Genomic DNA, 27,699 nt, shown 5'->3' with positions numbered 1-27,699 from the left:
CAGCAGAGCGTGAACCTCGTGAACCTCACTAATTGACTGCCCGTTGTTCCTCGCTCATTTCAAACGGCCCCATCTAGCGGCCGCTCGGCCCCATTTATTAAATTATTTCTTTTCTTTTTTGTCACCGTGAGAAATAAAGTGCCAGTGTGCAGCGGGGACGTCAGTAGCTGCCTGCGCGGCACACGCAGCGGCGGATCGCAGGAGACGGAGCGCTTTCACTCACTGTGGCGATGAAAGTTGAGCGCGACGCGCGGACGACCTGCGAGCATCCTCCGGAGGAACCTGTCCATTTGACTCTGGCTTAACGAGCGTCAGTTTCCAATCGCTTCACCATACATCAGTTGTTGCTGCGTTTCGACCCCGGCGCACACACGGATAAAGGACAGACTCCGAGGATCACAGGTGAAATGATACCACTGTTGCTGTGTCAGCGGGGATGCGGCTTTTTTTTTAAAAATTTTGTGCATGTGTCAATTTGATCGTTCCCTCAGGTTTCATGTCAACTTACTTTGCTGTGTGTTCTATTGGAATTGGCGTAATTAATGAAGATTTCACTCACTCAGAAAAACAGCAAAGGCACCATGCCTGCGTGGAAATGTAATCGCATCTATCACAAAAGCTGTTATATGCAAATTTGCTTGATGGGGGGGGGGGGGGGGGGGGGGCAGATTGTTCAAACCTGCAGAGAAAGGCTGTTGCACCTGTAGAGGCTACATGGGTATCTCTCTGTAAGTGCACTGTTTTGGTATTTTCATGTAAATGAGACTGAGGCTGCTCAAAGATGCATCACAGGGGTTTCAGTGGCTGCACAAATACCAATAATGCTTACACACTCCAGGATGCAACATCCAGTCCACACAGCCCCAAACACATAATATAATCTCTGTATCATCTCATAAATTCAGTGCCCAGCAAAAACAGGTGGTTGAATTGGTGACAGGGTGTGCTTTTCTGAGAATGTAGCTGCTTGTTTAGCGGTGATCGTTATGATCACTATATTGGGATTTATTTAAATTGTTTATCTCAATGTCAGTACATCTCTGACACTGTCATCATCGTCATCATCATCATCATCTTTTCTTGTTCTGTCTGAGTAATAAAAAAAAAAAAATCAAGCTTGTCTCCACTGTTACATTGTCTTCTCCTGGCAGGGCTTTGTGTATGAGCAAGTTCTCACCTTGTTCCACTGCACATAATCTTAAGATTATATGACAGTTTTGCAAGGGCTTGCCGATTTTTCATCGCACGTTCAGGCAAACTTTCTTTTGATTTGGGTCACTCGTAAGATTTACAGTCAAGAGGATAAAATTCAATTAGGCAGCCCTGCAGCAATCTTTACTCACTGGCAGATGGCTTAATACTCTTGGATCCTGCCTCAGTGTCCCTCATTGCTCTAATTGGATTTCATCATTTCACACTGTTTATTTGTATAAAAATGAGTTTTTCAAACATGGCATCATTAATTCAATGCTTTCTCAGCCCTGTCAGATCCGAGCCCACTAGCCACCACTGTCTAAACGTCTCACATCTCGTCCCCCGTGATCTGCTTTGTCATAAATTGAAGTAGACCTCAAAGTAAATTGTTGCATTTCCCCATGTGCCATCGACGGCATGTTGAGATGTTGGAACAGTGTAAGTAAGAGAATCTGTAATGTGCAATAAATGAAGTGCACACAGCGGCGAGCGCATATATTGTCTGTCTGAGTTAATTCAAGCCCCGAGGAGATGGTTTTCCTCTCAGTGACATCCAGGCTGATTTTACGGAGGGACATCGCAGGAGTTTTATTCTCCAAGACAACGTGGATGTCATGTTTGCTGGTTTTCTGGGGCTCTTTGTCAGACTTAAACCGTGCACACTGAAACAGAAATCAGAAGGATGTTGTGAGCCTCACCTCTGCTGCATCATTATCTGTCACCATTAGGCTTTTCACGCAGATGAAATTTGCACATTTGCAAATATTTCTCTTAAAGACTGCTCACATTCATCATTCATCAAATAATAAACAAACGGACAAAAACATTCAAGCTCATGTTGTGGAAAATTCCTGGAGAGGAGAGCGCAGTCTCGGCACATTTGGCCCTATTTATAGCATTGTTTTGTGAGTGGAACAGCTATCAACCTCCCTGTCTGAGGCAGGTCAACCTTAACGCATCTTAACCGCCACGCTCCGAGTTATTGAAGCCTTGCCAATTCAATCTATATGAATAACAGTCTCTTATTAGTCAAGGTAGAGCTAAAGATTTCACTCCGAGCTCAGGTTGTTGTGTCAAGACTTATGGGCCTTATTCGCTCTGCTGGGTAATGAAAACGATAATAATTTATGAGTCATAAATCAATGCGATGGTGAGCATCATTGAACCGTGAACTAACAGCCAGGTTGAGTCTCTGCTTGCTTGATTAATCATTGTTGCTGCACCTCAGTGGTCAAACCGGCTATGTTCAAAAGCCTGAGATGTAAACAGAACTTTGGCCTTTGACAGACAGATTTATATCTACAGCGACGGTAATGACTGAACCCACTCCTGCTGGCAAACACTGAGGCAATACGGAGTTCATTCTCACTAGTGCAGGGAGCAACTGCAACATTTAAATGTCAGTTGAATGTGGAAATATCGTCAGTGCTAAAAAGCAATCGCACAGGGCCTGTCAGCATTCACATTTGCATGTTAATAGGGGAGCATAATAACAAAATGCAACTTTATTATTGTGAAATTAGCCATTTACGGGAAGATAATTAGCGTTTCCTGCTGATGCATGGTTGCAATTCCAAGGTAACGTCCTCTGTATATGTGATAATTGCTCTTTACTGTGTCCAGAGAATGCAGCTGTAGAGCTTTCTGAAGCCAGTGAAGGAACATATAAGAAAAAGGGAAAGACGTTTTTAAATATTTGGCAGAGTCAGGTCCTATTCGTATGGTCTTGTCACTTCTTTGACAGCTGATGTGATTACCATTAGGCTACTTATACACTGGAACTGGATTTTGTGCCAGCGTTCAGCATCTTTAAATTTGACATAGATTTAAATAGATTTTCATCAGCTCGATACTTGTGACTGGAGTTGACAGTCATTTGTATGCGCCACTACCTTCCCAAATCACAAATAGGTGTGCTTGTGTTAATGTTATTGGAGTTTTATAAGTTAATTCGTAAGAGGTATAACTGACCCCAATCATAAGTAATGCCAATATGTAGGATGACATACTGTACATGTATTTGTCTATGAAGGATTTCTTTGTATATACTATGTGTTTATCCACAGCCCATTCAATATAAAAAAAGGTGTCATAACAATTTCCTTACGTTGTCACTTCCATCAAGTGTGCAAGACACGGCTACCTCTTCAATACTTTTTGACATTGTATATTTCAAAAAGATATTTAGTTGGGAAAAAAAAAATGATTAGCATTTCTACACCCCAATCAACAAGGAAGTAAAGCCAATGCTAACAAAAATCAGATCTTAGCCAGGCAATGTTGTCATTTAAGATATAATATACGTAGGGCACTATCCCTGTCTGTAGCTACATAAGCAATATGGAAAACCTGCAATAAAAAAACAAAACAAAGCAAATGAGCATACATTATTTTTACTACACATAATAAAGGAAGTATTTCATGTTGTTCTATGTTGAATGTGCTATGCATGAACAAATAATATTTACAAAGAATTGATTCACAGACAAATAATACAGTATTTCATCCTACATAGTGTCATTACCTCTTATGAACAAACCTATAAAACTCCAATAACAGAAATACAAACCCACCCATTTGTGATTTGGGAAGGTAGTGCAGCATGAAAATGACTTAACTCCAGTCACAAGAATAGAACACATTAAAATCGTCTGTACTTCTAACACTAGTTTATTTATTACTCATTTGAGTATTGCTTTCTTTTATGATCCTGACTTCTAATGACGTAATGTTGAATCTCGTAGAAGTAAAAGCAGTTCCCCGCGGAGGTCTTCCTGCTGTTCGACCTGTCAGGCCTGAGGTTTGAACTGACAACTTTCACATCCCTGGTCTGAGCTCTGACTGAGCATAGCTGTCTGGCTCAGCAGAGGATTAGAAACTCAGTTCATTTAAACTCTGATGCCCTTCGATCACTGAACTTGAGCACAGTTGTTTCAGTATATAGTCAAGATCTATATTTCACTTCAGGGTGTTTGCCAGATTACACACACACTCACACACACACACACACACACACACACACACACACACACACACACTACATCACTTCTCACAGCCTGTGCTTGCATCATTATTTATTAATCAAAAAATCAATTAAAGAAACAACACTAAAGTACAACGTAGCACAAGAGCAAATTTAAGTGGAGGTCTTAGTTTTATTGTCGTTATTATAATGCTTGTTTAACCACAGGAGGCTTTCTGCCTGTTCCTAAAACTGTTTTGGTGCAAGCCATTACAGTGCACAACAAACTAAATATTGCATTTTAAAATTCACAAGATGTTGACTGATTTTTAAAAAGTTGTTCTTATATATATTTACATACATATACATGTACATTTGTATGTATACATACATATATATGTATACATGTATTTATATATATATATATATATATATACATATAGGTATACATATATACATATACATATACTATATTTATATATTTCTTTTGAAATTAACATTGACATTGTTTTTCACTTGGTAATAGCTTGGACCACTTCAGTATTTGGAACCACGCAGAGTCCTTTCAGTTGCTGAACAGATGTGGTAACAGGGAAACCACATGACCAATCAGCTCTGTGTGGTTTTAAAAAAAAAAGAAAAAAGCTGACTATTCTTTTAAAACAAAGATATACAGCTACATTTTCCAGCGTTAATAAGTGTTTGTTTTCCAGAGATAATTGTTCCGAGCTGACAAGTGTTAATTGGTGAGTTGTTTTTCCACTTGCGGAGCTGACTTTTTTGCTCTGAAGTGGGTGTTTAACTGTGTCAGAAGTGTGAATGAACTCGTTGATGTTGGCTTATATAAACTCTACTTCTGAATGATTGATGGCTGCAACTAGTTGTTAGTATAAGGCTTTACAGTCTCAGGTCGAACCTGAGCAGAGAGGGTTTCTACATCAGGTTTTGATCATAAAAGGGACTTTACAGAACCATGGTTGCAGTTTATCACATATTATGAGCTCATTACACTCAAATTAATACTCGTAATCTGTTTGTGTAATAGTCCATAACACAAGCTTCTACAGTCAGAATGGCTTTGCGAGTATTCAAGATAGAGCAGTGAAGCAAAAAAAAAAAAGAAGTGAATTCTCTGCAGGCCTGTAGGGCAAAGATAAATCTATGACCTTTCACCAAGTGGCTCATATGCAACACTATAAATGTAAGAAAGTTTGCATTTGCTTGAACTTGAGGAGCGGTAAGAAAAAGTATCCACAAAGGCATTTTGAAAATGTTAAACAGTAGGTGCTATGGCGAAAAATGTGTTTCAATCTAGCCAGTAGAATGTGGCACACATTATACTGTGTGGCTGAGGATTAATTAGACATTTAGGAAAGATGGAATCTGTATTAAAAACGGCATCAGGATGTTATGAATCATTTAGTTGCAGATCCAGATAATTTACATAAGGTTGTTAGGATTGAGTTTTTATGGGATTAAAAAAGAGTAAATATCAAAAGATAAAGCTGCAGTTATTTCTATATTTGTCTCACTGTCAACAAAAAACATGAAAACCAAGAACCCAATCTAACAATGTGCAGGTCTGCTTCTCAGTACTTTTCGATTTCTCTACGCTGTGTGTTGCACTCAGCCCAGAACGCATTACTTCCTGCAGAAGATGTGAATTTTTAAACATGATCACATGCTAGCAGTTTCTACTTTCAGGAAGGCTCTGTATTTCCTCAAAGCAGCAGGACACAGTAGTTTAAAGCAAAGGTTTCTCACACAGAGTACATTTGTTGGGGACTATTTTCAACAACGGATTAATACATTTGGTAACTGGCTGGTAAAGAAGTTACAACTTGTTAGATAGGAACATAAAATCAGCTAACGGCTCGCTATAGCTTGTTTGCAGAGTGCAGTATGTCATGTTGTATGTCCAAAGCAGCTCTGTAAAATACATTTCATCCTTCGCAGTAGTATTTCAATAAGTTGCAACGCTGCCGTGTTCACACGGGACATTTTGATACGGATTTGTTACATTTGTGTTAAGCACTGAGCTAAACAACAACTTAAGCAGCTCCCAGTAGCTTTTACATACTGAGAGCAGGAGTCCTTGAGCCACTAGACTACTGAATACAGCGGTGGAACAACACATTGTAGCCGACATGCAAAAACAGTGTGGCTCATTGATGTGTTTTTGAACAACAAGAGAATGAGCTAAAATTAGGCTTTGGATACACTTAGACTTACATTGTCAGTACGAACAGCTTGTTGCTGGTTTTGGTCTTTTCATGGGATTTGTTAACATTGGCAGCGTTTGGGCCTTTAAGATGCTGTGGTGCCGTGGCTAGTGTGTGCCCAGTTGACAACCAGCCTGAGGGCCACCAAGGCCTCCGTCCTGACGGAGTGCAGCAGCAGCAGGCTCAGTGCGACAGCTAGTAACAGCTGTTAAGGTGGAGAGGTGAGGCTGAAAAAAGCCAAATGAGGTCCTTTTACTAATGAGGCCTGGGCTCATCTCTCTCTCTCTCTCTCTCTCTCTTTTTCTCTCAGCTGCAGCAGCGTTATCGGTATGCACCTCGTTCTGCTTCCTCTCCGTTCCAAAGCAGCTCCAAGGACTCTGCCTCAAACATAGCAATTCAGCTAAAACGCCGCACAAACACCACTGGCATGGCAGCAGTCAATTTGAGGCCCTTTCCCTCAGACTGGATCAGAATTCATGAATATCAAAATGAAGGACTTAAAACATATAGAGAGACTTTTGCTATGTAGTTGGAGTTGGATGAAAGGAATGCAGCTGGTTGTTCCAGCAGTATCTCTGCTCCTTCTATGTATTACCACATATTTGCTTACGGTTTATTTAATGCTTAGTAGCTCACCATCTCCTGCCACGGGCTCCCAATCACTCGGCTGGAAATTAAGCAGTGTTCATTGAGTTTGACAAATTAATCAATAGGGTGAACTATTCTTAAACAAGCGCAGACAGGATTTAACAGTTAATTGTTGAGTCAGTCAATACGGAGTAATCTCACCTTTCAAAATAAGCTTCAAATGTCGACACGACTGCAGCCCGATAAACAGAGCTCAGAGATGACGGCGAACATTTGGTGAGAAGGAAAAGAAGGGAAGTAGGCCACCGAATGCAGCAGAGCATCATAGCAGGTGCTGGAATTTCAAGATGCTGCATTAAATCGAGTTAAGCGAGGGACAAAAACAAAGAGATTTTTAAAAATGTGCAGTCTCTGCAACGTCTACAGTTGATCCTGAGATTTCACTCGACTGGAGCTGCTGTATATTGACTCCTCTGAAAAGTGTAAAGAAAGTGATGTGCTTTTACTTTTGATTAAAACAAACCAATGAGATACTTAGTGGGCCTCCTTCAGAGAAAGTTTTGCTGCACATAAGGCACTTTGCAAAAGGTCTGGCCTCATTCTGAAATTGATACGGCTACTTCTGTCTGCTACAATAGATGCATCTTTCCAGACTGGAATTATGTCCTATTTTCAAATCAATTTCTGCCTTTGTAAAGTTGACTGCGATTCATTTTTTTAAAAAGCAAACATTGATCCTGATTCTTTGTTCCATGAGAAGAGCAGGAGCTTAAGAGTGTTAGATTCAGGTCCTTCTTTGGCTATTTTCCTCTTACTCCGTCACTGCTGGGAAGGATTGATGCAGGGAAGTGTTACAGTATGAAGCAGTATTGATTGCCTAACACAGCCCTATGAATACTCCCTGTCCTGATGATCCAATTCACTGATCCTACAGGCTCGCATCACACTCAGCGGGATGCTTGCTTGACACGACGGGGCAGTGCTCAGAAGTCGCCTGAATTTCTTGCACTGTTCTCGAGACAAAATGAAACAAACCCCACACCTGGGAGAAAAAAAGTGACGACATACTGAGCGCATAACCCCAGTATAATTTTCTCTTTCCAGATGGACTGGCTCACACCTGAGATGTGAAGTGTGTTATGTGAGCCAAGGTGTTTTTCCCACCTCGCTGGTGGTGGGGAGAGATGCTGCACTCCGTTGCCATGACAGCAGAAGTTCTCTTTGTTCTGGGGTTTCTGATTAGCGGCACCCAGTGCAACCCTATAGCGACCTTACCAGCCAGCCGAGAACGCCTGGAAAGAGTGTTGACCCAAGCCAGGGAGGACAAACACCAGGACAAGCCGGCCCCCGAGGAGCCGCTGGGATACGGCGCTCAAATCAATACTTTGGGCCCCAACAGGACTGCTGTGAGCCGCGCCAGGACGAACCTCAGCTCCCAGACACGGGGCTCTAAGGGCGGGAAGCCCCAGGAGCTGTGGACAGTACAGAACAGCCTGAACCAAATAGACGAGGGCCCCACTAGTGACGTCACCCTCTCCCTGGACGCCATTGACGAGTACGCCTACCCAGACTACAGGGGCAAAGGCTGCATGGATGAGAGCGGCTTTGTGTTCGCCATCGGTGAGCAGTTCACCCCGGGCCCTTCGACGTGCCCGTGCCTCTGCACGGACGAGGGCCCTCTGTGCACCAAGCCAGAATGTCCCAAGGTTCACCCCCGGTGCATTAAAGTGGACACTAGCCAATGCTGCCCGATCTGCAAGGAGAAAAAGAACTACTGCGAGTTCCGGGGCAAGATCTACGGCTCGCTGGAAGAGTTTAAGGTGAGCCCATTAACCGCATTCACTCATTTTTTGACATGCTCAAACTTGAAAGAATTGCTGACAGAACACTCCTGGCTGCTCGATTGAGTTTATCACAGGCACTACACAGAAACTAGTTACCTTGCCTCACAGCATGCGAGCGAGCAGGCAGGCAGATTTATAATGGCAAAGGTCAGCACTTGTCTTTTATTTTTTCTTTCTCGCACAACGCCTGAATATTACCGGAGGATGAATTTAGCGATGCCTGCCTTCAGCAGAGTGTTTCCATATTCAGTTTGTTGATACACACGATAGAGTTCCAGTTATAGTAATGTTACAACTCCGCCGAGCACGCTGCTGTATGTGGGTGTGAAGAGACACGGAGACGCGCCGGCAAGAGCTTTAATGTTTTATCTTCCGACACCTCTTTGAAAGTCTCGCCTCAGGATTGCACAACAATCTTGGTTTTACGTCTACATTTACCAGAACCTGAAGCTTCTCTTCATGTTCCCCAGACTCTCAGCAGGAGGTCACGGCTAATATGGCATTTTCCTCCCCTAACTCGCGGTGTTACTGGCGCCTCAACGTCAAATCGAGGGAGATTTAAAGAAAGCACTCCTTTCACAAGAGGCATACGTCAGCCTTTGTGGCGTGCAGTGGGGAGGAGGGTGGGGGCTGCTTTGAAACTAAGCAACAGGCAGGTTTGTATGCTTGATTGCTAAGTTCTTGGGCATTGAGTGCTGCCTCGCTCCATTTTCCACATAGAGTGCCGTGCGGAGGCGCGAGCCTCTGCAATCTACAGCAACGCTGGCGGAATTAACCTTTGCTCTCTTGTTAGGATTAAAGGTGTATGGCTTTATACAAGCGGCTGCTAAATGAAGCCTTTCACAGGGGGTGTAGAGGCTGGATGTAATTCAAACTGTACACTATCAGTCCCAGCTTTTGTCCCACATTTGTTCTATTTCCAGACCTACAGGAAGGCTCGGATAACCCATCATTTCTAATGTTTCTGTTCACACACCAAGAAAATTGGAAGCATCTCTCTTTCCTTTCCCATTGCTATTGATTTCTCCACATCCACTGATTGGAAAGTAGAGTTCAATTCTCAACTCCGCTCTCTTTAAAATGAGGCATTCATTGGCGGTGAAGTTTAGAATGATGGGACTTCCCTTTAGATGTAGCTTTGTGACATTGGATCCACACTCGATTACACTGTACAAGTCAGACAGGCAGGAGTATTTGTGTGAGAGAGTTTGTGTGTGTGTGTGTGTGTGTGTGTGTGTGTGTGTGTGTGTCAGAGAGACAAAGCGGTGGAAATAGAGAGACAGACACCGAGACAAACAAAGAGTCAGGCACACAGATAACACGTCATTAATGAAGAGGAGAAGAGTCTTTGTTGTGTATGTGTATCCGTGTGTGAACCGTTTATTAGGGTTTTAATTAGCATTTCTTCTCTGCTATCCAGGTGTCTCCGTGTGAGAAGTGCCGCTGTGAGCCAAGTGGGGAGGTGCTGTGCTCTGTGGCGGCCTGCCCTCAGACCGAGTGCGTGGACCCGGAGTACGAGCCGGATCAGTGCTGTCCCATCTGCAAGACTGGTGAGCGGAGCGGGCATTTCTTTCAGCAACACTGCGGTGAACACTTTGTTCCTTTACAAGCTGCTTGGTCTGCTAGGGGACGGCTGCTGAATAAGCTCCACTCAGAGCAGACCAGTGTCAAATGTTTCTGCTCAAGGGCACCCCAACAGGAGTCATGAGGGAAAGGTAGCGCGATGCTCATTTTGCTGACGCGAAGCACGCCACATGCTGCACTGCAGTCAGATTGCACGTTTGATGTAATGAGATGTTATTAAATGAAACGTGAGGATAATCAGTTCTGGCCTGTTTTTGTGTTTAGCTCACGTGATATTTTCAATCTTAATTTCAGTTTTATTATTGCTCTGGTTGTCTGATGTTCCAAATGTGTCGCTGCCGTCTGGTGCAGAGATTTGAGGTCCGCTCGTGGTTTTTTTCGCTGCTAGTTGTCGAAGGTTTGTGATGCTGTTGGTTTTTGAGCTTCGGCCCGTCTGAGAAGAGGGAGTTCCGCGGCTCAGAGTCGATTATCTGAAGTTGTTTCGAATGATTCCAGACAGCATGTCCTAGATTATGTCCCCTTGTTTTCTTGGTGTGACTCTAATGCAACATGGCAATGTCAGCAACATTGCTTCCTTCAGCAAAAAGAATGATGACTTGCGATATGTATCTCTGACTTGGAATCTTGAAGTGGCGCCGGCTGTCTGTATGGAGACAAAATCCCATGCGATTAGAGACGAGCTGCACAGTGAATGCCACATAAAAATGCTTCGTTCGTATGAGCCGCTTTATTAGATCACATGACTGCTAATACTATTTTCGAATAAAACTGCAAGCAAGACACTTTGATTCCCATGCTGTTTGTTGGAACTGCGCATTTAACACATTAAATGATGAACTCAAGAGAATTACAAAATAACAGATTGTGCTAGCGGATCCTCAAAAACACAGTTTATCCTCAGAAGACACAAAAAACAAATATATCAAGAAGATAATCTAATTTAATGAAAAGGCCTTATTCAGCATATACCATCTACTTAATTCATTATAATTACATCCAGCATATCACATTAGTATAATTCATGTTTCATTTTAGAGTCATAACACATTATAGACATTGACATTTGCATGTAATGAATTTTAATGACTAGTTGTCTCACTCAAATTAAAAGTCTATCTCACAACCTCTTGCGACAATGAGTTGAAAACATTGGCAGTCGTGCAGCGTTACTCACTCTATTAATATTTGACTCTTGTAATCTTGGGGAATACATGTTGCTCCTCTGTTCCCCCCACCCTTTTTTTTTTGCTGTTCACCCACTTTTTTTAGACATGCACATACAGTATTGATCCTGCTGAAAGTGCTTTGTGCAGAGTTTAGGCAGAGCTCCCCACCCCCCAGTGAAATGCCCAGTGGATCTGCTGGGTTACAGTCACAGGCACATCCGTCAGATGTACGTAGGTACAGTACAGTATGTGCATAGATGTGGCAGTCTCCAGAAGAGCGTGCAGCTGCACTCAAAAAAGTCCCACCAAATCCGCGGGCCCATTCAGCCAATAAGGATTTTCAGTTTAAAGATTACCTATTACCATAAGATTACCACATTTTACTATTCAATAAACAGAGCTCACTATGTTTAAGACGCCAAGTTATTTGACCAAAAACGAACACTGTCGCAGTCTGAATAAGAAATACTCTCTCTGTGGTTGAAGTGGCACTAAAGTGATGTTACACGTTGAGACCGGTTTACTCATCATGACGAGTGCTCCGCCTGTGAAAACAGTTGCATAATTGCTTTTGTGTCTCTGTAGGAGCCTTCTAAACTCGCACGGTAAATTGAGCATGTGCTGCTGGAAATATGTGGGCTTCAACCAGGCAGAGAGTGTTTAGTACGGTTGTGAAGTGGGTGAAGCCGCTGGTTCTGGACAAACAGTATTGTAACCCAACTGTAAAAAAATCCCATTTCAAGTTTTTTTTCTCCTCATGATATTCTCAATGTTCCTCAATATAGAAACACAGGAGTCTCAGGAATGGTTTAACAGTGGTATAGGTTTGAGATATGGCCCTCATTTTGAAATATTTCATCTTTGTTTCTGAGAAGTCATGTTTGGCGTGGTGGACACCTCTTAATACAACATTACCCATGAGCTTTGGCCACCGTCGCTGTGGAGAAAAAGCCAGACAGAGGCTTCTTCAATGAATTAGTTTACAAAACACGTAGTTGCTGAATTAATTAAATTAACACAAAATTGGCCTTGAATCTAAAAGTAAATAAATGTAAGCTCCTGATAGGGTTGGACTGAAGGTTGGAATACATCCATATTATATCATGATATGAGATTAGATATCATCTTAGATTTTGGATATTGTAATATCGTAATATGACAAAAGTGTTATATCTTCCTGGTTTTGAAGGCTGCATTGCAGTAAAGTGATGTAATGTTCTGAACTTAACAGACTGTTATAGCTTTTCTGTCGTTTGCCTTTACCCACTTAGTCAATATATCCACATTACTGATGACTCTCTATCTGGAGGCATGGCGTCACAGTGAGAAGGGCCAGAGTTCGATCCCCGGTCTGGGCCTTTCTGTGTTGTTCTCCCCGTGTTCGGGTGGCTTTCCTTCGGGTAACATTGTCTAAGCCACAATGCCGGCCAATGAAAAAACACTATTGCTCGTATTATTTCCTGTCACACATGCACCTGTATGGCACTTTGCTAAAATAAAAATTCTGGTCGTACATCGTCGTGCAAACTGTCAGCTTGGTCCCACGCGCTTTTGGAGTAATCTACAGGAGCACAGTGGTATTTATGAAGATGCAGAAATAGCCTTTGGCAGCATTTATGCCTCATTTGCGCAGCAGTCAGCCTACAGTGCTTTTAAAAGCAGCAGCAGGTGAGATTTGTATGTTGAAAATAAACACATTTTCAGGTTTGTGCCAGTCATTTAGATGTTTAATTTCTATGCCGCCTGCTGTTGTTGCCACGTATTCAGGATAGCTGTGAATATCAGAGCTGTTAATTAAACAGAGTTGAGTATCGTTGTAGCAGAATGTGTTGAACAACCTCTCAATGGGCAGGGAATATTTCTGGCTCTGATTTCAGGGCCGATGGGTTTGTCATGGTGTAAACAGGAAGTGTGAACACTCTCCGCAAACAACAAACATCTTTGTGAGTGTCAGACTCTGCACACGGCTGGTCAACTGAAGTAAATTTGAGGTCTCTGTCTGGGAATAATCCATCAAAAACATGTCGCCTTGAAGACTTAATTGCCACATGCTTTCATTTGCACGCACTTCATTTCACACTTGACTTGACACCGTGAACATAAACAACATGATAAAATGAACTACATAGAGGATAACCTATCAAATAATTGGAAGACAGAGAAGTAAATGAGACATAAATCTAAACAAAATCACAGACGTCCTTTTCAGCTCGTATCAATATCATGAGGATCACACATCGGATTTCACTTTGTCTTTCATTCATGACGCTTCTTTGCCAGGTATTACAAGACTCCTTGATTTAAATGATGAGGAGCATTGATTGTCAACTCCCATCTCGCCGCCGTTGATCATGCAGCGCTCAATACGAGACAGCGCCGCCGCCGTGATGAAATACTGATGATGTAAAATAAGGTTACTGCAGGCCGTCAGAGAGTTCCTGCTCGGGCGGTGTTGTTTGTCTTGTCCGCAGATGTTGCTTGAAGTGTAGACAGATGTTAAGACCTCCCCGTTGCATCCGACGTGTCACATCAAAGCCCAGCTCATTACTGGGAAAGAATTAAATACTCATCCAGATGTGAAACGCCACCAGAAAAGGAAAGAAAACTGCGTCGTGGAGTTTACGAGAAAAAGTATAAAAAGCACAGAGAAGGAACATATGAGAACAAATGAGGTGGAAGATTGAGACATCAGATCTGATCCGAAAAAAATAACTCGGATTTGATTTCTCATTCAACAATCCGTCCCCGTTTTCCTCATTATTGATATAAATCACAAAGAGGTATTTTTTATGTTTGATTAGTCCGTCAAATATGCGCCGGCATTATCTTGGCCTTTTCAGGCATGCAAAATCAATGCTTATGGCACAGCGCCCTGTCTCAGATGTGTCATTCAGCCTGTGTGCGAGGAGACACTTGGGGAAGAGCCAGGGGGAGGAAGATGAAAGTGAGAGGTACCGCTAACATCCACCCCAGACAGTTGTTCATGAATATCAAAGAACAGCTGTGAATGGAGGCAGGTTCTCATCATTTTTTACTCATTATCTCAAAGCACTGGAACACATTGCAATTAAATGGTTTCATACTCCTTAAAGTTTGTCTGTCACTCGCTCGCTGCCATAAGTTTAATCAAGCGATGTTGATTCACTTATAGAACTCTGATACAGGCTCTCTAACACCGACAGTATATATTGTAGAATTAAAAGTTGAAGGTGTTTGTTGCCAGCATCTTCTTTTGAAGCATGCTGAGCAAAATAAAAATACTAAATCGATACAGGAGATGGCTGTCTCTTCGGCCGCCGCTCCCCCCCCCCCTCCTGTCCTTTGCTCTTGGAGGGCGTCGCCTTGGCAACGCGTGAGGAAACAAGTGGTGCTCTTCAAGGTTCCTCAGACACTAGGGTCAACACTAATCTGGTAGGGATGTGATAAACAGCCTAAACCCGAGCCAAAATCACTTCAAATAGAGCAACACGAGACACGGCGGTTGCCAAGAGGGATAGAGGCGTGACTCATAGAGCGCCTTTAAAGATGGAATACATGACAAACATGAGCAAAAGGGAAGTTGTTTATATGTATGTGAAATTGTGTCTTGTCGATTTGAAGCAGCCTCATCTCATCTTGACAACACAGAACAGGCTTCTTCCTAATTGAGTGGTCGCTCAGCCCTGCTTCCCATAGTTACTGTTGCCAAGGCTGTCAAGCTTTCCGTTCACAAAGTTTACAATAATAACAGTATGATGATAACAGTATGATGATAATGATAACAGCATAATGATAACAGCATGATGATAATGATAACAGCATAATGATAACAGCATAATGATAACAGTATGATGATAATGATAACAGCATAATGATAACAGTATGATGATAACAGTACGATAAAAATAATAACAGGATGATGATAATGATAACAGCGGGGCATATTTACTATCGCATTCCCAGCCAATTTTTAAACAATTAATCTTTGATTTTTAATAAATAAAAACTTCTTGTTTCAAGTCAATGGCCGTGGATTTTGTCGGCTGAAGTTGTATGTCGCTAGCAGATTTTTTCAGACGCATGAAGCTAGTATAAACTAATTTAACTCTAAAACTCTGTCCGTCTCCAGCTGACTCTAATGCTTTTAGCTGCTACATACAGAATGATATGCTGGAAAAACTGCTGCCTGGTCTCCTAAATATGACTTGCCCAGACAACGAAACTGCATTGTCAATTATGTTTGGCGGAACATATTTTCTCCCGGATTTTTTTTCGAGGTATATCACAAGTATGCTTCTAAAGTCTGTCTTTGTAATGCCTAATTTATACGGAGCTTCAGCAGAGATGGTTTGTGGAGTTTGTTGGCGTGGATGGATAACAAACAGACAAACAGACTCATTTTAACGTTACGCTTAATGTTTCACGTCATGTGCAACTGACTTTAGTTGCGTCATAAATTTACTTATTTTAATCCAAACCATTATCTTTTACTAAACATATCCTAATTTTGGGATTTTTCTGTTTTGTTTCAAGTATTACAGCATTCACAGTGTTAACCCCACTGGTTTAAGACTGCAACCATAATCCAGGAGAAAATATGTTTGTCTCAAAATGTAATTAAATGTAGTTTAGTTGTATGGACACGTCATTTTTAGTCTGCATCCTCTTCAGCTGATGTGTGTCACATGTCACACAATGACTGTTGGCCATGATATAATCAGGAATAATAACTAAAGCGTAATCAGTTTTTTTGTATTTCATGTAAACTTGAAGGGAAAGTAGGACATTTTGCATAATTTTAAAGAATTCACATGACACACTTCTTTTTTTTTCCATTGTTCACCTTTTGATTTAATTCATCACAGAGCTTTATCTTGTTATCTAAAAGTAATTTTCCATGGCTGGACTTCAGAGTTATGATTACAACAGAAAAAGGTCAGCATAATGAAGGTAATAGTAAGTCACATTATGTCTTAACAATTAGAGTACTGCTGGGTCCCTAAGAGGGTTTCAGCTTTGGTCTGCTTGTTATTTTTCCTCTGAATAAAAGTCAACGTTAATCTGACCAAACACATTTTTTACAATACAGACAAACTAGACAAAAAGATCTTTGGGATCGACATCAGAGCTTTATATATATATATATATATATATATATATATATATATATATATATATATATATATATATTGTTTATGAGGTTGAAATGAATCTCTCAGTGAAGCCTGTCACCTGGACGCCGCTGAGGTGGCTGGCGAGGGTTTGTGTCTCAGTCCCTGTGAAGCACATCGGTCGTGACAGTCGTGCTTGTGTGCAGCTGGGTTGTTCAGCCGCAAAGTTTACCAGTGGGCGCAGTTACTGGAGACAAGATATGGAAACATTCGCATGAGGTGGCACTTCATTATAAAACTGCGGCTTTGAATGCGAGGCGGTTCATATTTGACAGCGTGCACCCGTTTCACGCGGCATCTCTGAAAGAAATCCCTCGTGTTCTTATAATCATAGTCTCTCCCCGCAAAGTTCTCTCACTTCCTGTCTTTCTAAAGCAAGGTCCTTTTTATTCTGCATTTATAATGCAAATGTGCTCAAGAAATGCATTAAGATGAGTGATTTCTGCTATTCTTCTCTTTCCATTACCTTATAATGGCACTCGGCATGTTTTTAACATTTCAGAAAGAAGGGGTGTGATGATCGGGATGTGTCCTCCTTTCCCTGTCCATTATCCGGCGCCGCTACGGAGCCAAAAGCCACAGGTGCTAATGGCCATGTTTTTCACACGCTGCCCGTGCCAACTTCTACCGCGCTATAGTGACAGTTTGGGTCCAACTGTTCATGCACATGCACAGTCCATTTGTCTCTGCCTCTTGTTGAAAAGCTCTTATGAAGCCTGACGTGCCTATAAAAACCTCTTTCTGCCACAGAGAGTGAGAGGCAGAGAGAGAGTGATGGAGAGACGGGGATATATTATATTAATGAAGCGGTGACAAAAAGGTGGGTGTTGTATGAATGGCAGAATAATAGGGTGACAGCAATGAGTAAGCGCAGTGGCTCCGAACCTATGCGTTAATTAACACAAATGAGTGTCTTGCCACCGTGAGTGATGGGCTGTGGGTTAATCCCAGCTCCAGGAGGAAGCTCTTTTGATTTATTTTGTAAAGTGCATGGTTATTTTTTTCACATTTTTTCCTCCCCTAGCATATCCTCGATATATGCGTCTTTTATTTTGAGACACTGTGTTCTAAATGTCGCTAATGATGATGAATCAGTAGCGACAGCAAACGGAGTTGTTATTCAGATAGGGTGTGTGCGTGTTCATCTGAAGACTTATAAATGCGTCGGGGTTGACATTTGGACAGGCCTCTGCAAACTGTTCCCATTGATTGATGTGCCTGCACGCTCCCTCTGCTTGCTGCCATCCAATAAACTGTGGCGGCTGCAGCGGAAAGACTCCCCATTTATCAGCATCTTAATTATACAACAGAGTGGCTCAAGACCTTGTTAGTCCAAGGAAAATACGCATTGTTATGCTATACCTGATGTTGTGGAAGCAATTCCCACAGTGTTTATATTTTGCAATGCGGTTTGAGAGATAATGGATGATTTATGAGCTCTTTTTTTTTTTCCAGCCACTGGTTGAGGACAGAGGCACTCTCACGAGACAAAAGTCTTCACACCTAATACCAAAGAATATTGTAGGTGATACAAGGAGGACATTCACGTTTAGTATTGTTGGCTTGGCCAGTGGATCTTTTGTGTTGTTGTCAGATAGAATGGAGCAGCAAAATAAGCCAGATTCCTGGGGTAGTTGACTTTTACCATGTAACTGGGTGGCTTAGTTCTTATCAACCACCTTAAACCAAAGATTCTCTATAACAAAGATGACTTTGGTGACAATGGAGCGGAAGAATCGGTCATAATCTGTGTTCACCTTCACTTCTCCGACTGGAGTCAATAGACTCAGGACCTGCTGCCGGTCTCCTAAATGGACGGGGCAGTGGTGAAACCCATGTGAATACAGGAAACTGACTCTCAGTGGGCAATCTCCTTTCTGAACTGTATCTGCTTCAACATCAACATTTCCATTAGTGAGATCCAATTTCCTACAAAATGATAAAAAAAAGAACAGTCCCTTGGGGTGCACTTCAGAACTATATAAAAGCGTTGTGTAATAGTGCTTAATTTGTTTTTTTTTTGCATAATTCCCGCTCTGTACATTCCAACCTTGAAGTTATATTATGTACTTGTGGTGTAGCCAATCTAAGAATTGTGGAACAAGGTGCCATTGAATACCTCTCAATATGGAATCAAATTTGTGAGTGTAGAGAAAACATAACTAGAGTTAAATGTCTGAATCCCAGAACAAGGCAGTGAAGGATATAATCATGTGAATCGAATCCTTGAGAATTCAGTGTATTCACCCTAATCCCAGGATGCACCTCTTTCTTGATGAGAGCGCGGCCTTGCAGCATGAAAATTCTCTTCCAATAAACCATGAGTGGTGATCTGAAGGGCAGGGTAATGATGGCCAATGAAAAAAGCTATTTTGATAAGCATATATTGAGCTGATTCGTGGCAGATATGAGGGGAAAATATCAGAAACTGCTAATTCATACAATTTATGTTAAATGTGATCAGCATTGGTTTAATACTGAATGAAAGCATGTCAGAAATGGCCGCTGACACCAGGAGAAGCATGTTCACAAATCTTTTTTTAAAAACTTTTTCTCTGCCTCTTACTATTTTGGGAATCAATCAATGAATGCTCAGACGTGAGAGCCCATTTCCCACTGAGATGAAATGAAAGGCGGCGCATTTGGTCTCCGGTGTTCATTCTCCTCTTTGACAATCTGCACTCAAGTTTGCTGGGATGTCATGAAACTTATCTTAAAGAAACAAGATAAGATGACTCACAGCACTGAACTCCATATGGGAATGTGGTCATTGCAACAGACATGGCAACTAAAAGTAGCAGTAAAACAATAACTGAAGTCCTGTCCTACTTTCCAACTAGCTTGTGTCCCATTGGCCGTCGTTCCACAATGTATTCTCGTATTGTCACATAGAAAATAACTTTGTGTCTTTGTGGAAAGCTGAAATATTCAGCTGGGTAAATCTGCCCGATTCCTTTTATATTTTGGATATATATATATAGACATAGACATATACAGTATACATATATATATATATATATATATATATATACATGTATATACATGTATATACATGTATATATATATATGTATATATAAATTAATATATGTTCTAGCTGATAAAATGTAACAACTTTGTTAGGTCTTAGACTAAAATAGAAACATTAAAACCGTAATCATGTAATTATTACAAAATAACAATCTAAAATATTCTGCATTTTGGCCATCACTATCTTGTGTTTTTGCAACTAGAAGTGACACAAGAGGGTGTACAACGAACGCTGAATAAGACATTTTTCGGCGACCAGAAAGGGTACAGTTAACTTTCATGAACTGAAAAAAAACATGTTTAAGGGGTAAAGAAAACACAGACTGCTAGCTATGTTTATTGTCATGCACTATCCCAATTTCCTTGTATGTGTAACATACTAGGACAATAAACCGTTTCTGATTCTGATTCGGACACCGTGGTACGACCTGTAGCCCCGCCCTAAAGCATACCCTGCTTTATCGTCTATTTGACTCTGAATGGACCATCATTGACTAAATGAACATCGTGTATTGAAGAAGACTCAAAACTAGCGATTGAGACCACAAACTTACGTTCACAATGTTTACTGAGGGAGTAAATCAAATGAGAAGTACAGTCATTTTCTCATAGACTTCTGCGCTATCAGACTTCTTTTTGCAGCCAAAGGAGTCGCCCCCTGCTCCCTATTAGAAAGAATGCAAGTTTAAGGCACTTACGCATTGACTTTTCAGACCAGGAGGTTGGTTTAATAATTTAGCTTAGAATACACATTTCAGCTTTTTGGAAACACCAATAAAGAAAACTACAAAATGCAGCATGGAACAAAGACTACAAGAGCTAGCCTGGATGGGGCTCTGCACTATAGATAGGAATGCTCTGTATAATGGTTATACTCAGGGCCAAATAACCAGTTGTTGAACATGCAAGTTTACCAAACTTAAAATGCAGAGAACAAAAAAACAACAGGCATTTACGGTGGTGGATGCAGCTAATTAGTTAAGGCTATTTGTTAAGTTGCTAAGCTAATGCTGCATTCATATGGAATGAGGCAGACGCCAAATAAGATATGATGTTAGAGGACGGGAACAATTCGGTGAGGCCGGCAGAGCATACCAGGCCCAGTAACGGTACACAGCAGCAAGTTCAAATATTGAAACTTTTTGCCGTCCACCACTACGGAATTTACAACCGGATGTTACGTAGCTCCCTCACACCAGAGAAAGTTGTTTTAAGTTTTCAACAGAATATTAAGAGAAAACCGCATTTTATTGCTTCATGCTTTACTAAAATACTTAATTATATTTCATTCCTTCATCATAGCAACATATCATGCTTGTTTCATTTTGCCGTTCTGCCACTTCGTCCAGAAGGTGTTGTCCGTCTGCTGTCCACCTGATTCCATGTGAATGCAGCATAACAAGCTCACTGTGATACGGCAACTCTAGTTAGCAGCAAGGGCACTAATCGTTTTAACTTTAGCTTGAGTCCTCAGTTAGCAGCTACTTTTAATTATCCAGAAATACTCTTCATCAGTAATGTCGCTTACATAGCAATCCCCAGTGCTGGCATTAGCTAATATTAGCCATTTAAGCTACCGGTCACACTAGAACAAGTAGCAGCAAAAAAAAAATAAGAACCTAGAGTGTATATTTGGGCTGTTTCACCGTTTATGAACTAGCTGCCGCCATTCTGTCATTTTTCATGTATTTTATGAGTCAATAATGTTGTTATGACACAGGTTATGAAGTGCACATTAAGGAAAAGTGTCCCCTGGCTCTTAGTGAATGTGAAATAAAACGTTTGCAATAATACTGTTAGTCTGTGTCAAAACATTGATTCACAGGCTTTGTATCCTGATGTGTACCAGCTTTATTGACAAAAAAAAAGAAATAAAGCAAGATTTTCTATTCACAGAGCTGCAGAATTTGCAGGTTGTTGTATTTCATATTTTACCAGCGTCCAAAGGATAGCGTATAAGGATGGCTGTTTATTCATGGTTTCAAAATGATTGGGATCCTTCGAGCAGCACAAAGGAATGTGACTTCGACTTGTGTTTTGTCCTTACACTGCATTTTCACACATTGAACTGTGTCCTTGGTGGGTCTAGTATCAAAAAAAGAACACAGGCGAGTGCAACCTCAATGACACAGGTACACCAACATGAGGATGATCTTTCTGGTCTTGTAATGTTCAGAAATTTCTCAAACAGAGAGGAAGAAGGCCATAGAGGAGAAGAAGGCCACTGAGGAGAAGAAGCAGCAGCCCCCCCCCCCCCCCCTTTGCACTCTTTGTTCCATCAGCAAGCAGGGCAGGAGTCAGCAGGTCCAGGTCAAAATCAAAAGTATTTAATATTGTTAACAGAAGCCAAAACAATCACAAACCAAATGACACTACCGATAGTAAAATATTTCAAGAAATATGAGACCCCGTTCATACCACAGGACAGATTGATGTATCTGCCCCATGGTACGAAGGAAGTCTGATTCTCTCAGGGGACAAACAGCTCCTTTGTCTCCCAAGAGTTACATTCCTCAACCTATCGATCAGCTCCACGATTGGCTGAAGTCCAATGGGCTCCTCCTTGGATCCTGACCCATTGTCCTGGGCAGACACCTCAGTGAACTACCCTCTTCCCCCGCAGATTGACACCTCCTGGCATTCCTCAAACCCCCATCACAGACTCAATATACATTCAATGACCACACTCCTTGGTTTAACACTTCGCAAGTAACCACACTGTGACACATAATATCCAGCACTAGGAATGCTTTAAAACTTAAAATTCCTCACAGTCTCCATATCAGCACGCAACTTTGAACAACAAAACATTAGCAATCCTCAAGCTTCTGTTGCATTAGTTTGATCAGAGCACAGTTACCAACCAACCGACAGTCATGCATTTTCAGTGTTCAGAGTCTGACCTCAATAATGTTACATGTTGCTGACAACACAAAAACAATGCATTGAATATATATATAAGACCAATTTGAGAGTCCATTTTGTAGAGTGGTGCAGGAATGAGTCCTAAAACCCGGAAACGAGTTAGTATTTTTGTACTTCCTGTTCCCTCGTCTCAAAGTCAAAGAGGTTTTTTTGAATGGGTTTTTGGTTAGATGCCTGAAATAAGGTCTGTTGTTAACACAAGCTTAAGAGATTTTAACGTTTTGTTTCATGATATAAAACAGTATAAATACTAAATACCCCTCTCATGAATTGTGAAGCCTTTACGTGCCTTTAAAAAGGTTGCCAACAAGTGGCTAAATGAGACGACGTCATCGCGCAGACTAATCCGCCCTTGCTGTGTATACTCACGCTCATTAGACTGTGGTGTAGTTGGTTTATTGACTAACATTATCTTTATACTGTCGGTTGCATTCACGCTTCAAAAATCGTAAATGTGGTGTTCATTTGTGAAAATGATCTTGCCAAACTAAACGTGCAAGTGTCACAATCTTGGCTCAGAGTTTATTTTCTGCAATAATCCAAAATCCAATGGAAAAATCCCGTTGGCTTTTTGCGGAGGGAACCAGTGCGATGCTAACTTCTGGGGCTGGCCTACAAAAATACACCATCCCTGCACCACTGTATCATAAGGCTTGCTTTCCGTGTCGCTCCTTACTTCCCCTGTTTTTCTTGTACCACCTACAGGGCCAAATTGCTACGCGGACACAACAGTAATACCGGCCGGCCGAGAGGTGAAGATCGATGAGTGTACAATCTGCTACTGCACATACGAGGAGGGCACATGGCAGATTGAGCGCCAGGCCACTTGCAGTAAGAACGAGTGCCAGCGGAGCTAGAGACTGGCACGGTCAGAGGGGACACTGGCACGAAACACCAGCGCCAATCCGCATGTGAACTCTCGGCCTTCCGCGGAGTCTACCGGACGTCAGGGTCGGACAGCAGCCCTCGAGTTTTCAGCATTTATAGTCACTCCTGTATTACTGAGAAAAAAAAAAGCTTTTATGAAAGTTTATAATCCACACAAAGAATATCTATTTATCTATGTATTAAATTATTTATGAATATCCACAAATATAGGAGTCATTAATGCTGAAGTACTGAACTACTATTTTTTATAGCCTCTGTATTTTACTAAGCAATGTATTGGACCAGAGGTCAATAAAACAGAATGTATAGAACACACACAGCTGTCTTTGGAGGTAAAAAACCTCAGTGTCTCAACATGTGGTGTCACCCGACAAATCCTGACACCTGCCCCTCTCCCACCAAAGTGCAGACTAGACGATGTGCGATCCATGTGCTGTGTAGGACGATCAAGTGCAGAGTTAAAAACAGAAGGAAATTCAAGAGGACTTTTGACTGTTTCCTGATTTCTTTCATCTTTTTTTGGATGTTCAAAAGTGTTTTGATTTGAAAGTGCTTTTTTGTATTTCTCTTGGTACCGTGTGTTCATGTTTCAAATAAACGTCAATCTGGGCTCTGTAAATGCTCCAATGGTACATTTCAGCTGGAGGTGTTCATGTTTTTGCTGTTCGGGTGGTGTTTTACATTTACAAACTTCCAACTGAAATGTTCGCAATTTCACTTGAGTCAACAAATGACGTTGCGATGGAACGATCAACCAAATTTTGTGTTCCAAATATCCTTTGAATGTGACAAACGGGAGCAAATCCTCTCTTTAAATCAAAGCATATATTATTAATCTTTTTCTTTAAGCTCCAGGTAAATATTTAATGAGTTGTAAACTCATTTGGTGATGCCGTGGTTTAACTTTCGATATCTATAAGCATCACAATGTAAACAAAGAGAGGTTGGAATACAGAGTCTCAATAGTTGCCTCTGCATTTTTAACTCCATTAATAAAAGCCGGACTGGACACTCCGATTTCATTGATCCCAATTTGCTTCCAAAATTCAGAAATTGAAAGGTCATAAGACTTGCAGCATATTTTCCCATCTTCATCTTGTCTTCATCTTCAATTTGAGGATGACGAGTAATGAATGCGTGTCTCTGACAGAGCCACGGGGCCCATCGACCGGCAGATCAAAGTGACGATTAATAATTTAAGTTCAGGTTATGAACACTGAAGGGCGGGCTGTGATAAATGGATGCAGATGTTGTGCATCTCTTCCTGTCGTCTTTTGCATTTACAGCGCGGCGCTCTCTCTGTGTCACCCTCTGCAATGTGTGCCGGCCGCTCCGCAATACTCTTTGATCGAGGGGTTGCCAGACAACGATGTTGCATCTCCAGCAGTGAGACGTGCCTGTCAGCCAGCCAGCTGGATCGAGGTAAATAAGCCTAAATGCATGTACATGCTACGTAACAGGCTTCTCTCAGAGCAGTAGGGGAGCGGCGCGGCGGCACAGATCTATTAAGGTTCTCTGGACAGCCTAACCTCCTCTGCTTCTACGACTGTTAAGGTCCTCTCAAACCAAACCCAGTCATTCATAGAAAACAGGACTTGTGCTCGTGCATACAAGCGGAAAATAATTGGGGGATTTTTCTCTCCCATTCACCAGTCCGTCCCCCCCCCCCCCCCCAATTTCTTCCTATTTAAAGGAATTACTGCAGTGTCGTGTCTATTCTTTCATTTTACAAGATAATGTTCCCTTACGTCTGATTGCCCAAAGCAGCTTACCTGCTGTGTCTCAGCCAGTGAAGTAATGACTCTGACCAGGAAAGTTATCTATCACCCCTATCTGCTCTATCCAGGTCATTAACATTCACAATTGGCTTCAGATCAGTTCATATTCCAGCAGTTATTCAAGATCAATTCTGTGTACGACTGCATAGAAGAAAGTGGTGATTAAAACTTTCTATAGAGTCCACTCATCACAACCGAGGCTGGGTCTTTTACTTTGAAATACAATTCCCAGGGTGGTACGCATCTAAACTCCTTCAAAGACAGGCCATTAATTGGACACATCTGTTGGAGAAACCCATAAGAGATTAGCTTGGTCTCCCCAATGCCGTAACTATGTAATTAGGCTCCTGCCCTGTTCTGGACAATGCACACTGCTGCAATGAGATGAGATGTGTGCTCGTATTACAGTAAGTGATGAAATTCATTATTCATCTACAGCAATCGGCCAGCTTTGTAATGTGAAATTAAAGCATCATAAATTTTGAGAAGCACAGAACTCTTGCCTACAAAAAAAAAAGTTGACGGCTTCGTCAGCACATGGCTTACTTTTAGTAGCTCACTTATATAAAGGCACTTCTTCAAATGTCCCCCAGAATTACTGTCTCTTGTTGGAACCACAATGACAAATAGAACAGTGAAGATTGTAAGTGTCTGACAACATTATGGAAAGGACCTTAAAGAGAAATAAAGGTGAGCAAACCCTCCGCCACTGTGGCCATGTTCAACGTCGCATACTAACATACCATTCATACTACAAATGATGTTCAATATAGTATGCAGTGCGTTCACACTGTATACTGCATACTATATTATGACCCTTGAACTTACCTCACATACTCAACTGCATTGCTTGCATCTGCATCTGGGTGGCAGGCTAAAAGCTTTTATGTGACTTTATTAAGTTTTAACGTTTTTTTTTTAATGTTTTTCAGACGAGAGAGTAACTGTTTGACATCACGAAAACGCTACGCTGTGGTCTGTGAAAGACATGGACATTCTGTAAGGCTAGCCAAAACATCTTTCACACTTCAATCAAATTTCACACTGAGCAGATTAAAAAATATAAAAAAGTTCAAGGAAAAAACTCGGTCCACTAAAAAATACAAGAATGTGGCTCCAGACGGGAATTAAATTACAGGAGGACCAGCTAGTTCACCATAAAACAGTAGGAAATTGTCGCTGTAATTATTGCGAGGTGAAAAATGACCAAAGTAGTCACTCCTGGCAGGATTAATATCCCTGACCAGGGCAGGTGATGTAAAAATCTTCCCACCTTCCCTGGAGAAATTAATCCAGTAAAAATGGGGCTTCCGTCTTGTTACACCAATCTCTGGTGTCAACTTCTTCAAGAAAAAGCAATGAAATGTTTTCTCTAGAAGCTTTAGAAACCTATTTTGTTTTTCACGCTATGTTAGCAGTAATGTGTTTTCCTGTTTGACCTTATTTTGTGTCACTCATATTACAAATCATCACAGACAAAAGGATGAGGAGGTTTGTTTCTGTTGGTGTCACATCAGCCCTGTCCTTGATTCTGCAGGGTATTGATGACAGCAACTTTGAAAAATAAAGACGTGGCTGAAGTGATGATGAGGAATATATATGATCGGTCATAATTTAGTAGCAGAATTGGAGCATGAACATAACAATACGAGCCCCAAGGACATGAACTTGACAGCTAAAAGAGGACTCGGCCCAATGGCTCTCATCCATTGCTATATGGTAAGCACAGCATACATGGTAGTCACGAAATGTATTCCATTGGTTTAGAGTACATGGACGTCCTGAAAAAAACCTGACAATTCGTTTACCCTGTACACCAAACCAATAAATTGCATTTCGGGACTATTTCACAAACGGCTGGGAGACTGGGTTGAAAAACATATTGAATCTACAGGCATGTTTTCAACATTTAAATACTAACATTTAATCAATATTGTCTCAGTGTGCCTGCTGCCAATTTTACCGCCAAAATATTATTAATTAAATAAGAACTGGGGAACACCAAATATTTTGAATAAAGGAACAAAGCACTTTCTCACTGTGCATGCAGCTTGTCTGGGTTTAGATGACAAAGAACACTAAGTAATCATATAAAGGAAAACATTAAAACGTTGCTTTTGAAAGGAAATGGCACATCGTGAGAGTGAAGCCCTCAGCTAGAAAAAGACTATAATATTTAAATGCCAAACAATCGTATCACCAGCCAAAAGAAAAACAACTTTAGTGACATGGTTGTATTTGTTAAGACGTTATGCCAGCTGGCACTATAGCTATTAGCATGTGTGACATTAAAATAGGGTCTCACTCTCATTCATAGGCTGCCAGCAAACACCAGGTGTCTTCTTAAATTACAAACAAGTAATGTAAAGT

At 41.4% G+C, this 27,699-nt stretch overlaps 1 protein-coding gene across 1 annotated transcript; it reads left to right on the top strand.

Annotated features, from left to right (window-relative positions):
* Positions 1-182: 182 nt before the first annotated feature.
* vwc2 (von Willebrand factor C domain containing 2) lies at positions 183-24,217 on the top strand. The gene is made up of 4 exons (XM_068725996.1): positions 183-402; positions 8,071-8,786; positions 10,231-10,360; positions 23,369-24,217. The coding sequence occupies exons 2-4, from the start codon at positions 8,151-8,153 to the stop codon at positions 23,518-23,520; spliced, it is 918 nt and encodes a 305-aa protein (XP_068582097.1). The 5' UTR covers positions 183-402; positions 8,071-8,150; the 3' UTR covers positions 23,521-24,217.
* Positions 24,218-27,699: the final 3,482 nt, after the last annotated feature.

This window comes from Cebidichthys violaceus, unplaced genomic scaffold (assembly GCF_023349555.1).
Source record: "Cebidichthys violaceus isolate CVI_PGR_0920_01 unplaced genomic scaffold, fCebVio1.0.p SCAF_10, whole genome shotgun sequence".
Classification (NCBI taxonomy): Eukaryota; Metazoa; Chordata; class Actinopteri; order Perciformes; family Stichaeidae; genus Cebidichthys; species Cebidichthys violaceus.
Note: the sequence above shows the minus strand (reverse complement) of the source record. Positions and strands in the feature narration are given on the sequence as shown.